Source organism: Podarcis raffonei, chromosome 11, assembly GCF_027172205.1.
Source record: "Podarcis raffonei isolate rPodRaf1 chromosome 11, rPodRaf1.pri, whole genome shotgun sequence".
Taxonomy (NCBI): Eukaryota; Metazoa; Chordata; class Lepidosauria; order Squamata; family Lacertidae; genus Podarcis; species Podarcis raffonei.
In genome coordinates this window covers 37518876-37532266 of record NC_070612.1, presented here as the reverse complement: position 1 = coordinate 37532266, position 13391 = coordinate 37518876, and the positions used below count along the sequence as shown (strand labels likewise).

Below are 13391 nucleotides of genomic sequence, written 5' to 3'. Positions count from 1 at the left end.
TGCTGTTGTTCAACTTTCATTCAATATGTAGAAAGTAGAACTGGATTTTCCTATGATGGAAGGGAGGCTCCATGACAAGTTACTGTCTTTGTTTTGCATGAATGTTTGGTCAATGAATGAACGAACATTCCCTTAGATTAGCAACTCTCTCTCTTGTCTACAAGCACTGCAAAGAGTGCCAACTTAAGAGATGTACCCTGAGCTAACTCTAACCCTCGCAGCGCAAAGCAAGTTGCACTGTACCTTTTCGCACACGCCCCTTTTTGCACAAAAGAGCAAGAACTGCCACACTCTGGTGGATGCGATCACTATAGCAATTTCTCCAGCGTCTCCAGGTTCTTCTCCATCCACTGGATATTCAGCTGAATCCTCTCAATGGCCTCTCGAACAAACCGTAGCTGAGCAGTCTCCTCCGACTTGGATTCGAAGAATGTCTTAACCTGCAGAAGCAACGCACGTAACAGGAATATGTAAGGACAATAAAAAAAAATAACTTTATCCCTGTGCTTCCAAGTGGCACAACAGGGGTGGCGAGGAGGAGCCTTCATTTAGGACTTGGACAATCTGCCTATTCTAGTTTAGTCCTAGTTACACCAATACATACCAAGTAAATATTAAAAATCCAAACTATTTATTGAAACCCTCCTTTTTCGTAAACATTTGGAATAACTTCCTGACGGAAGAAGCTGTCTCAGAAGGTGGTAGACTCTATTGCATTTGATGCTTTTGAGCGGCTAGGATAGCCATCCATCAGGGATGGAGGAACAGATTTCCTGCATTAGCAGGAGGTTGGATTAGATGACTTTTGAGGTCCCTTCCAACCTTACGAGTCTTTTTTTTTTTTAAAAAAAAGCTTAATTAACTCCTTATTTTACTTGTGTGATTAAAGGCAGTTAACTCACCAGCAGTAATTTCTCGAACTTTAAATGTCATTTTCCACATTGCTGTGTACCAAGAATCCACAGCTACTAAAATCCAGCAGTGACAGAGCAATATGCAATGTTCCAGCTTCTATTTTATATTTTCCCCCCCCCAACACTCTTCGGAATACTTTATTCAAACAAACCTCAAGCAGATGTTCTTGTGTTGAGAACTGACAAGTTGTCGCAATCACAATACTTTGCATGGTGTATGATCCACGGTGAAACCTGAAGTTTAGGAGAATGAATCAAACGTTTATTCAAAGCATATTTACCTCAATTCATGCCTTACCTATTTTGGGAGCTCATGGTGAATTAGAGTATTTAACGTTCTTAAAAGTGATCAGCATTTAAAGAAATCTGTTACTCCTGGTCGCTAAACTACTAGACATACAAAGTAAGTAATGGTGTGCACTGACTATGCTAGACACCGTTTGGACCTTGATTCAATGCTCCAGAAAACAGTCTGATTTGGCCCAAAGCACTTTGAAGGCTCTCTGATTAATCTAGGGATCCAAATCTGATACCTAATTTGAAAAAAAAAACCACACCCTCTGCATTGTCTTCTCCCATTTGAGGGCTTTTTTAAAAGGCTATAACTTTTTCCCTTTTGAAAGAATTAGATGAAATTGGTAGTCACAGTAGCCCCTCCTAAGTAGATGAAGCCTACCTAATTATGGACTTACAGGACACGTTTGGTGTTTTATCTATGCATTATTTTTTTTTACAAAATGAATGGTCTACAACTTTCTTTTTTGGCAGAATGGGGTGAAATCTGCAGGCATTGCAGTTCTTTGGAATGTACAAGTCCTATCACTTTGCCAAAGGATAGCTGCAATGGTTTTCATGAAAGGCAGCCTTGCACAGGCTTTTAAACATCCAAATCAACCCAAATTGCCTTTGAGGTCCGTGCACCAATTGGGGTGGCTCAGGCAGAATCCTGCTCAGGTGAACCCCAAAACTAAAAATGGTTCAGTATTCAAGTAAAATAAGGCTCTGGTCAGATAAGTTCAGTATTTTTCACAATTCCAGAGGACAATTAACAAAGCCAGAGAGCACACACTGAGAACAACTCTTTTTATAGATCAAAAGACAACAGGTTAATTATACCGGGGACACCGAAGGAAATAAACTGGCACAAAGAATGATAAATAGCTACAATTCCGCAACATGAGTGCCTGCACTTTTCAGCATTTCCTCTCCTTCTGATCTACCCTCAGCCATATGTCCATGTGCCTGAAACTTCATGAGTATGATGAAATGGGACTGTAGTTCAGGAATGCTTATGCCACAATAAATTTGTTGAGTTTTTGAGGTGCTTTAAGGTGTTTCAAAAGAAGTAAAAGACTCAAGTAGCAGTGAAATGTGCTTTTGGTGAGTTACCGTGATTTGCATGCAGCTTCAGCAACCCAGCAAGTCTCCACGTAACACATGCTATAGTGCTGAAATCTTTTATTCAGTAGGTGTTTATTCTAAACAGCAACGACAAGGGCACCCAAGGCACTAGGGCAAGACCTGAGCAGCATGCTTATTTAGTGCCAGTAAAAATCCTGTTTTACATGTACACATCTCTCTCTGTGTGTGCGCGTGTAGCAGAAGGAAGGATAAAGACAGAATTTTATTACAAGAACTGAAGGAAAGCCTTACTTCCTTATAAGCTGATCCCAGTTCTCCTTAACGAAATCCCATGCTAGTAAGTGTCCAGGCAAATTCTGACTGGCTGTTGTTATAACAGTTGGAAGATCCTGCGATCTGATGATGCTTCCTTCCAGGCTTGTTTGCATTAACCTATGAAGCAAAACAGAGTCAAGATTATAGGCACATGTGCATTCTTTTTAGAGATCTAGACAATTTATAACAGATACTGTAAGGGGGCAGGGCCAATGAGGGCCATCTCACAACTAAAAATGTCTATGTTTGTATATGCAAATACTACCTGTCCATTCATTCAGCAAATAAATCTGAACCACCCTTTAGCTGGGATGTCGTATAAAATGTGTGGTTTTTTATCAGGCTGCCTACTGCTGGAACTGGTGGAAACTTTTCTATGCTCACTGGACAAAAAGTGAAATACAGAAACTTCGAATAAAAACACCTCAGTAACCTTGCAACTGGAAATTAGAAGCATATGTTTTTCGAACTGCAAACTGAAAAACTTTCTGGAAGGGTCGTGAGTTCGAGTCTCATGTTGGATAAAACGTTCCTGCATCGCAGGGGGTTGGACTAGATGGTCTGGTGGTCCCTTCCAACTCTACAATTCTATGAGTCCACTAAACGCTTTATTCTAGAAATTTGTTCCTACAAGTATACCTAAATATTTCAAGGAAGGACAGCACAAGAAAAGGTAACTTGTAGCCTCAAGTTTTGAAGCAATGTGTAACACATGTCCATAACGCAGGGAGAGAAAGCACGTGCATGCACGCATGCACACACACACACACACACACACACACACCCCACATACAGCTGCTGCCAAGTCAAAACTTGCCCTGACATTAAAGTCAATGAGTGAAATCTCTCTTGTCAGTGCAAAAGGTCAAAGAAGGGAAGGTGTGTTAAATGCTGCACATATTTTTTAGACTTCCTTTTACAGTGACATATAGAAATTGCTCTTAGGATTTTCTTTATGATTATATGTGTAATATATGCGGCTTCATACCATATCAGTTTTTTAACATCATCTGCACTGGCCAATGCTTCAAGGATTTTGAGCTTTTCTGGTTCAGACACCAAATATGCATACATGCTTAAAAGATAGTTCCAGCCACTTTCAGTTTTTGCTCCGGCTGTGAATATGATCTTCATAACATCTGTTGGCAGGCTACAGAGAGAAAGTGCAAACCTTTATAAGAACAGCCTAAAAAGAGTAAGTCACATCAAAGCATTAGCTAACATGATATGAACCATGGCTTATCTCAGTAAGTCCTTAACCAAGGGGCTAATTTGAAGTCGTCCGATGAGTGGGAGGACAGGGATCCTACACTGGCTACATGCCCTGTTCCAAGCACAGAATAGGATATAGCAGCCAAGGTAGGAGGATTTCACCACTGCTTATCAGGGATGAAAACCCTTTGGTCAGTATGTGTGTGTTTGTGTGGCAGAAGTGGTGGGAGATTCCCCATCACCACCCACTCGCTTAAAGGAAAAGTAGAGCTGCTATAAAGAGCACTTTTGCAAAGCACCAGCTCTCTGCAAAGCAGCCATTCCTCATCACTTCTCCTCTAACCATTGCTGCGAGCAGGTGAGCAGTAGTCTCTCCCACATTTCAATGATGAAGAGGAGGTGGCTGCTGCAAACAGCGCTTTTCCAAAGGGCTTTAAGACAGCTCCCTTGCTCCTGGCCTGAGCCTCCAGAAGCTCAAATGGGAGCGTGGAGGCTGCCCTAAAGCCTTTGCAAGTCTGTGTGCTCCGCCCCTTTAAAGCTCCAACAAGCAGGGTTTAAAGAGGAAGTGTGGGGAGATACGCAAAGTCTTTTGCACGTCTCCACACGGTTCCCTGGGAGTTTTAAGTGTGCAAGTGATCCAAGAGTAGCTGGGGAAACTCAGCCAGATGGGTGGGGTATAAATAATAAAATTATTATTACTAGTAGTAGTAAAGGTAAAGGGACCCCCGACCATTAGGTCCAGTCGTGGACGACTCTAGGGTTGCGGCGCTCATCTCGCTTTATTGGCTGAAGGAGCTTCTGGGTCATGTGGCCAGCATGACTAAGCCACTTCTGGCGAACCAGAGCAGCGCATGGAAATGCCGTTTACCTTCCCGCTGGAGCGGTACCTATTTATCTACTTGCACTTTGACATGCTTTCGAACTGCTAGGTTGGCAGGAGCAGGGACCAAGCAACGGGAGCTCACCCCATCATGGGGATTTGAACCGCCGACCTTCTGATTGGCAAGTCCTAGACTCTGTGGTTTAACCCACAGTGCCACCTGTGTCCCTATTATTATTATTATCCAAACGACATGTGATTGGCAGGTGGGAGGTCCCACTTACCTGTCAAATTTGGCCCGTGTGGCAGATCCTGATAAGGATCTGGCCCATGGAGCCACAAAGCTTCTCCACCCACTGCAAAGAAGCCTATGAAACATCAGGAGTGAGGCAGGTAGAGACATCCATGGGGAGTTGGACTGCATAGCTGATCCATGCAGAAGCAGGCCTGAATTTGTTGCCCATCAGTGTTGGCTTCAAGCTTGATCAGCGGGACTTTGAAAGCACCACAGAGGGCTCTTTGCAAGCCCTGTGTGGTGCTTTCAAGTCCCGACGATCATCACCTGATGCCACTGTGATGTCAGGCGGGTGACATGAAGGCTGCTCCAGCCAATTTTCATATATTGTCTGTGAGAAGATGAAGAGATGAGAATCTGGCCCACAAGCCAGATCAGGTTATCTTCCCCTGATATAAAGCTGGAGAAGGCTTAATCATGAGTAGCTCACCTGAGGGAGCAAAACCACAGCACCAAGAGATGCTGATCCATATTTCTATTTACACCCGTCAGGCTGCAAGATGCTTGACTGCATTGAGACTATGTAATAGAAAACTATTTCTGAATGCCATAGTACACAGGAGGCAGCTTGAACAAGGAGCAAGTCTGTGTTTTACCTTTTTGTGCCATTGGAGTCTTTCCATTCATTAAATAGCTTGGTAGCATCCGTGCTGCAGTCTTCCAAATTATGGGTGCAGGCAAAGGTCAGCAGACTTGACTTCAGCTCTTGTTCTGAAAGGGTCCCATCACTTGTCCATTTCTGTTGGTTAATCTTGTCTTTAAATAGTTGTAACATCTTATGCTGGAGAATAAAGAGGAAAAGTTATCACTATGCAAACTCTGTCACAACAAGCTTGTGCTAGGTTGGAGACTATAAACTGCAAACATCCCCCAAATCACACAGCTCCTTGCAACACTCCTGTATCTAACGCTCCATTCTGGCAGGTCTACTATTCAGTTCTGAAAAGAATTTCCTCACTGTCTTACATGTGCTCAATTCTCAACTGACACCAAAATAAGCCCAATGAGTCTTTGAATGACCTGCGGCTCAATAGGCTAGTTCAAATCTGTATGAATCATATTAAAAGGCACATAAAACCAGTCACACCATCTTTAACTCACTTTCATAGACTTTTTTTTTTTTTAACCCAACCCCACTTTCAGTAAAATCTTTTTTATTTGTCTGGTTTGCAGAGTTCATGAGCATAAACAGTGACAGTTCTGCTAGGCACACATTCCACATTATCACTGAATAATAATAATCAGCAGATTCATGTGGAACCAAATTATTTGATTGTTAAGGTGTATGCTTTCTGCATGGTTGAAATGCTACAGACAAAAATGCTGTGGCCCCTTAAAAACTAAATGGTTTGTTTGGGATGGACACGAATAGAAGCTCTCCTCCTTTGCTATATGATTATAGAGCACAAAACAGCTGGTTACAAATTTAAGAGGACCCTAATAATAAATAATAAATAATAATAACAATAATAATAATTCTATTTTATCTAAGGTATCCATCTCTTTGCAGTTGGGGTTCAGAAGTCACAAATGGCATTTACAACTACTGAGAAAATACAACTTGCTTTTAAATGGAAAGCTCCTAAGCAACCCATCCAACATTCTAACACTAACCACAACAAAACAGTATGATTTAGAAATTGTCCTTCCATGTAGTACAAACTATTTTGCCCTACTATGAACTTCATATCTAGCTTCCACCACCTGCCTACTTTCAGTAACTTACCAATATTCTCGCTGAAAGGGTCTGCATTCCTCTTTTTTCAACCAGGCTGAAGATACGGTTCATTTGGTCCAATGCTTGTATGATTGGAGAAGTGCTGTTTTCTTTCACTAGGTAGTCAATCAGGTCAAAGGCTTTGGCCAAAGACACCCTTCCTAATCTAAAGGGGGCATCAAAAACAACAAGAAGAAGATACTGTCAAGCATTCTGACACAGCTAAACCAATGTAAAAGAACTTGTTTGTGATACAGGATATAAATTCTTCAAATATAAAATTGTTTTGCTTTATTTCTTCATATTATTAGATTTATTTATTTATTCTGGAGGCAAAACCTCCATAACAGATGATAAGTTTGATTCATTATAGCATTCTATTGATAAGCCCCCAAAAGTGCTGTTAAGATCTATCAAACAACACTGGGCTAAATTCCTGCATCTTTCACTCTTCTTGCAAACTCGCCATATCTCGCCCTTAACAGAAGGATCCTAAACTAAAACCTTTGCAATTTCATACTTAAAGAGTTTCGTTATGCGCAACAGTGAACATTTAGGATAACAAAAGGTATAAAAATAATTAACACATACAGATTAGATAAGGTTCTCCTTTATCCCTCTGGCCCACCAGGCGGTCCAGTTTGACCCACAAGGTCATTTCCCCCAACCACACTCACCTGCCCACTCGTGACATCAGCAGATGGGCAGAAGGAAGGGTTAAATCCTGCAATGGCTGTGTGCATTCGTTCCCAGCAAGAACCAGGCACATGCAGCCAAGGCAGAAGAATTTAAACCCTGCATCGCCTACTAAAATGAAGGAAAAAAACCCCTCCCTTTTAGCAGGGTTTTCCATGAAAACACAGTTACTGGATCAGAAGGGGTTTGCATGGAATGGTGCTGAAACCAAAGGCTCTGAACTAGCCCACCACTGCACAGTGAAGTCTCAACAACCTGGACTTCCAGGTGACTGACAGATGAGCAGCCTTGAGTACCAGCAGTGGGGAGATAAAGATATGTCCCATGGGCCAGAAAAGCTTCCCCACCCCTTTTCTAGAAGGTTTGTTCTTAAGACTCTGGATCTGAAGAGGGATATATCACAGACAGATATATCACAGTTTGAGGGACGCGGGTGGCGCTGTGGGTTAAACCACAGAGCCTAGGGCTTGCCGATCAGAAGGTCAGCAGTTTGAATCCCCGTGACGGGGTGAGCTCCCATTGCTCAGTCCCTGCTCCTGCCAACCTAGCAGTTTGAAAGCACGTCAAAGTGCAAGTAGATAAATAGGTACCGCTCTGGCGGGAAGGTAAACGGTGTTTCCGTGCGCTGCTCTGGTTCGCCAGAAGCGGCTTAGTCATGCTGGCCACTTGACCGGAAGCTGTACGCCGGCTCCCTCGGCCAATAAAGTGAGATGAGCGCCGCAACCCCAGAGTCAGCCACGACTGGACCTAATGGTCAGGGGTCCCTTTACCCTTTACCTTTTATATCACAGTTCAGTGTAATAACTTTAAAGAATTACCCTGCCAGATTAAAAATGTTGTGGATCAAATTGGCTCTGTCTCTGGAACTCAGAGCAGTGGGCTCCGTCTTCAGCAGGTCAATTAGGGCATTCCAGTCCTTTTCCGCATACTGTACAATATAGTAACCATTTGAGTCTACATTGAACTTCACCCACTGCGTTTCACCTGGAAGTTCAATGGCATCTGGGAAAGGGGGAAAAGGAGGAGAGTAAGAAAGCACTGAACTGATACAGTCTTCAGATCACTTGCAAATTTCTAGGAGTACATCAGGGCAATAACACTTCACTGGTATCATTTAAGAAGCTCTCTGCCTTCCAAAATTTTACTGGGAGCAGTAGGAGCCAGCCAATGATTACAGCTGCAGAGCACCTCTTAGCTACAACTGACTTGCAGCCAATACTATCAGCAATCAATCTGAGACAATGACAGTGTGTATGGCAAGCCTTCATTGGACAGATGTGCCTTTACTGCATGCCGCTACACACGGCAACATAGCAAAATACCTATGCAAACTGCCCTGCTACCTGCAATCGTCCAGCAGCCATGTAAAAGGGAAGAGAGGAAATAACTAAAGCTCGAGGCGTACTGTGAAATGTGATGCATCACAAGATCTGATGCACATAACCTATTCCCAAAGTTAATACTGTGTTGATAGGCTATTAACAGTAATGCTGGCAGAGACTTCCCATGGGATCACTCCCTCTCAACCTACAGAGGTGACAGGAAGTACTCAGTTTTATTTATTTGCTGAATGGCCACATGGGCCAGGAAAAAAAAGAATCAACTGCAGAGAACTTAGCACATTTGATAGGCATATTAATGTGCTGAATCCAGTCTTGCATTTCACCTCACACTATATAAAAAAACGGGGAGGAATCCCATCCTTGTATAAAGCTTTCTACAGTTAATCCCGGTGCAAAGATATATTTTGTAAGTCAACTTACCTACCAACAGTACATTTTTGCATGCTTTTTCCAGAAAATGTTGTGGATGGCATTGGTTTAAACCCTTTCTCCTTAAAATAGGTTTACTGCTTTTCATTAGCATATTTAACTTCTCAACTATGCAGCAGCCTGGATTTTGGCAGTGGGATATGTATATATTTTTAACACACGCTGCTTTCATCTTCTCTGGAAACCAGTTTTCAATTATAGAAATGTATCTGTCCAGAAGTGAATTACTTGAGTCTCTGTGGTTGGCACCATTGCCCCATCCTTTTATATTTTAGAGGAGCCAGGTTACAGAAAGCTATCCATTACAAACTTAATTCCAATTTCTACCATGAAGCAGGTCTGCTATATCCAAGAATGTACCTCCAGGCAAACAGAAGGTAGGTTTAGGCTACACATCAAAGAACTGTTCGTCTCAAGGGAGGCGCACAAGGAGAACAGCTCACTAATTAGCTGAGAGTCACATAAGTCCTTTTCGGGCTTAACAGCATTTATTCATTTAGATCAAGGTTTCCCAAACTTGGGTCTCCAGCTGTTTTTGGACTACAACTCCCATCATCCCTAGCTAGCAGGACCAGTGGTTAGGGATGATGGGAACTGCAGTCCAAAAGCAGATGGAAGAACTAGTTTAGATGAACTAGTTTTGCTTTTTCACATCCTAACCTGGTTAAAGAAAACAACTAATCGTGATGGACCACTGAGTTCATTTTATGCTCAGACCCATTCTGGACTCTAGGTTTGACTAGACCCTTGATGTCACCGGGAATGCAAAACTTCCTCTCCAACCCCTCCTGAGCTGCCTCATCCACCGAGGAAAGAGAGCAGACCTAGAGGCTTTCCCAACCCAAACTCTTCTTGAACAACAAAAACATAAAAGCCTTGCCTGGCAGCAGTACAGAAAGACTTCAGTCTTCATTTGCCCCTAGATGCTACAGGAACACAGTCCCAGACAATTTGCTTCTAGGGTATCGTAGATTTCCAAGGTTTCCAAAGCCTTGTCAAGAAATATAAGCCTTGAGAAATTACTTTCCATAAATCCTGGTGCTGGGATGCTGCTGAGAATATGCTTTGGTGACAGGATTTTTGGAAAGTACAATTTTACTAAGGACCTAAAAGAAGCTGCAATTTCCAGGCATCCTGGCACCTAACAAATGTAGGCCATTTCAGCTACTCCTCACTGCTGCTACCACGTTAATGTCTGAGGGAAAGAAGGTCGTACTAATGTTAAGCTGTGTTTGACCTTTGAAGTGATTTGGGATTGGCTCATAATTAATCCAAACTGGGAAAAGGTATATTTTCAAGTCTCACGTTCTAAACTTCGGTTGCAATCTTGGTTAAAAAATTATATTCTATAGACACCAGAAGCTAATGCAATTTAAACTATTTGTTTCTTGCAATTATTTATATTCCATTTGTCAGGGAACAAATCCTACCAATGCTTTACTATTAAAAAGTATTTTTATTGTGTTATGCTTCAACTTTCTCAAGTTCCCAAAGTCATATACAAGTACCGCCAGTAAAATAATAAATAAATAAATAAATAATAGTAATAATATGAAACATTTCCCTGCTCTAACGTACACCAACTCATGAAGAGCCAAATCAGAAGTGAGCACTAGTAAAGTCAGGGAGGGAACGCTATTCAAATAAAATGCACCTGAAAATTAGATGATATTTTTTGGGGGGACAAAATGTATCCAAATGTAAAAAGATTACTACCGCTAAAAATCTAGGACAAATTTCTATTGGCCACAATTATTCTGTGAGGGACAAAATACACACAGGGCCCGCTATCAGAAAACTCATCCAAAATCTCCATTATCCAAACACAAGGAATTATACCTAAACCTCACTATACATACTGCTGATTCAGATATCCAAACAGATAGAGTTTGCCCACTTCCTTAAATGTTTGTGTTTTGCTGGTGGCCAGGAGCCATTTTGGGCAGAAACTATGGAGGGAGGGAGAAAGACTGGACAAATCAGGGAGCAGGAGAGAATGGACAAATCTTTATCTGCCTTCTGCTGACTGGCTGCAGCAGTTTCAGGCAGAAAGCATGGAAGTAGAAAGCATGGATTTAAAATGTTCTCTTGGAAAATAATGGAAATTATTTCAGCCCATTGTGCAAATGCTTGCCTAACAATTCTCTGGGGAGCATATGGTGTTCGGAAAGCAGGACTTGCATGCACTCTTGGTTAACATGGTGTAACCAGTCAGAAGCTACAGAATTTAGTTGCTACAGAGATTGTACTAGTTCAGAGGTTTAAAATCCTAAAATGCTTAGCATGTTACAACTAAGAAAATAATCATTTTGGTATGCCCCCCTTTCCTAACCATGCCAAAAAAAAAGAAGTGTTTTGACTGTAAACACATTATGTAAATGAAGTAAATGAACTGTATTGCAAACCCAAAATAATGAGGGCATATGCACTTTTCTTCTTTCTTAACTATAAGCTCTGAACATTGATCATTTATTTTACAGAAATTAAACCCTAAAGAGTCCCCTGCCCTTGTTCCAACACTAGCCATCAAAGATCAACGATGATGCTTCTGAAAGATGCTCATAATTTGGCTCTGGAGACTCTCCAGGGGAAAACTATTCCACATCAAGAACGTATTTGTGCATTGGTTGACTTTACCATCTGGGAGGACAAAAGCCTTCAAAAACATACATACCTGACTTTTGCTGCAGTAAATAATTGTAAGAACTGTAGGGTAAGCTGTCATTGCTGGTGGTATAAGAAAGAGGAATGCTCCACAAATAACTGGAAGAGGAGAAAGTGTTTACACAGTGTTAAAGATTGCTTATCCCAAGCATAGGCAAACTCGGCCCTCCAGATGTTCTGGTACTACAACTCCCATGATCCCTAGCTAACAGGACCAGTGGTCAGGGATGATGGGAATTGTAGTTCCAAAACATCTGGAGGGCCGAGTTTGCTTATGCACTGTAGCTTAAAAGAAAAAAAACAGATACTGATAGTTCTTCCTATGTTTGTGTGCAGAAGCATTGTTTATTAAACTTAACAGAATTAGTTGAGGGTACAGTTATAAAGATCGAGACCAAACCTGTGCCTACAAATCTTGTGCTTTACAGGTTCACTACGCAATTTGCTTTTGTAGAAGCAAATCAGTTTTGTACAAATGCACACACAAAACCATGGATCTACAAGGAGCTCTTATGTTCATGGTATGTAATACACTTAAAATCAATCAATCTTCTCCTCCCATTCTGCTTTTCTGCATATATTTGTAAGTAGCAATTGGCCTTAAGTGTCATTCAAATAACACAAGGTTTTTTTTTATGAAGACATTCAATTGCCACAATCAGCAGTGACGTGTTAAGAATTTTTCCAGCTATGCAATATTTGGGCCATTCTGCGTTTCAGGCAAAGAAAGAGATGTGAAAAATCACAGTAGTCACCTCCCCTCTTTTTACTGAATAGCTGGGTTTTAGCTTTTTAAAACGACCCTGCATGTGCAACCTCAGCTGCTCTTCGCAGGATTGGGGCCATCATTCTAAATGCAAGACATTTCCCAGCATAACAAAGGAGGTAGAATTCATGGATTTCTCTGCAGAGAAGTTCAGCAATTCCAACATTCCATTTTACACCAGAAAAAGTGTGCGGGGGGGGGGGGTGGATGCAAGTCATTTGCACTTTTGTGCAACTTGGAATGTACAAAACGCCTCCAATTTAATACTCCACCTTTATTTTATGGCACAAACTTTTATGTCCTGCCCCCGCCCCCCAATTTAATCTCCTTGCCATTCCCGGCAATGCCAACAACCTTGGCTAGTCGAAAAATATACTTCCTTGAACTAGGTTTCTGCCACAAAATGTTGATATAATCCATGTGTAAAAAGAACAGCAAATAGTGGAGGTCATGTCCAATCGATTCATCAGCAACCCAGACACTCCTATGTGGACGGTATAAACCCACCTTTATGTCCAAAAGTGTCTTCTTCCTTGTCAATTGATACGCCCACCTTCCATCTTTATCTTGTCACTGCCCCTCTAATCCATGTTTCAAAACAGATTTGAGGTGTACTAGAAGGTGAGTGAGCTACTATTCTCCAACCCACCCCTCCAACAAGTTCCCATCATTTCCAACTGTTCTCTCCCAACCTGGGCAGATGTGCTGGACCGTGTACCACTCAGCTTAATATTTACAGCACACCTCAGTGGATTTATTTGCCATCAGCAGTAAGCATTCAGCAGTCTCACTCCGTAAGCTAAAACACTGTCTGCAGAGTTAAATCACCCGAATTTAAATATCAGAAAAAAAGAGATA

General features: G+C 41.8%; 1 protein-coding gene across 3 annotated transcripts in view; it reads right to left on the bottom strand.

The window, feature by feature from the left end:
* Nucleotides 1-295: 295 nt before the first annotated feature.
* Nucleotides 296-13391, bottom strand: part of LNPEP (leucyl and cystinyl aminopeptidase) — a 38149-nt gene continuing 25053 nt past the window's right edge. For all 3 annotated transcript variants that reach the window (XM_053408396.1, XM_053408398.1, XM_053408397.1), the window contains exons 11-18: nucleotides 11778-11866; nucleotides 8150-8333; nucleotides 6645-6801; nucleotides 5515-5699; nucleotides 3580-3741; nucleotides 2568-2708; nucleotides 1067-1148; nucleotides 296-440 (exon numbers count right to left, since the gene is read on the bottom strand). In XM_053408396.1, coding sequence (XP_053264371.1) covers nucleotides 309-440; nucleotides 1067-1148; nucleotides 2568-2708; nucleotides 3580-3741; nucleotides 5515-5699; nucleotides 6645-6801; nucleotides 8150-8333; nucleotides 11778-11866 — 1132 coding nt within the window. In that variant the 3' untranslated portion in view covers nucleotides 296-308. The remainder of the gene's footprint in view (nucleotides 441-1066; nucleotides 1149-2567; nucleotides 2709-3579; nucleotides 3742-5514; nucleotides 5700-6644; nucleotides 6802-8149; nucleotides 8334-11777; nucleotides 11867-13391) is intronic.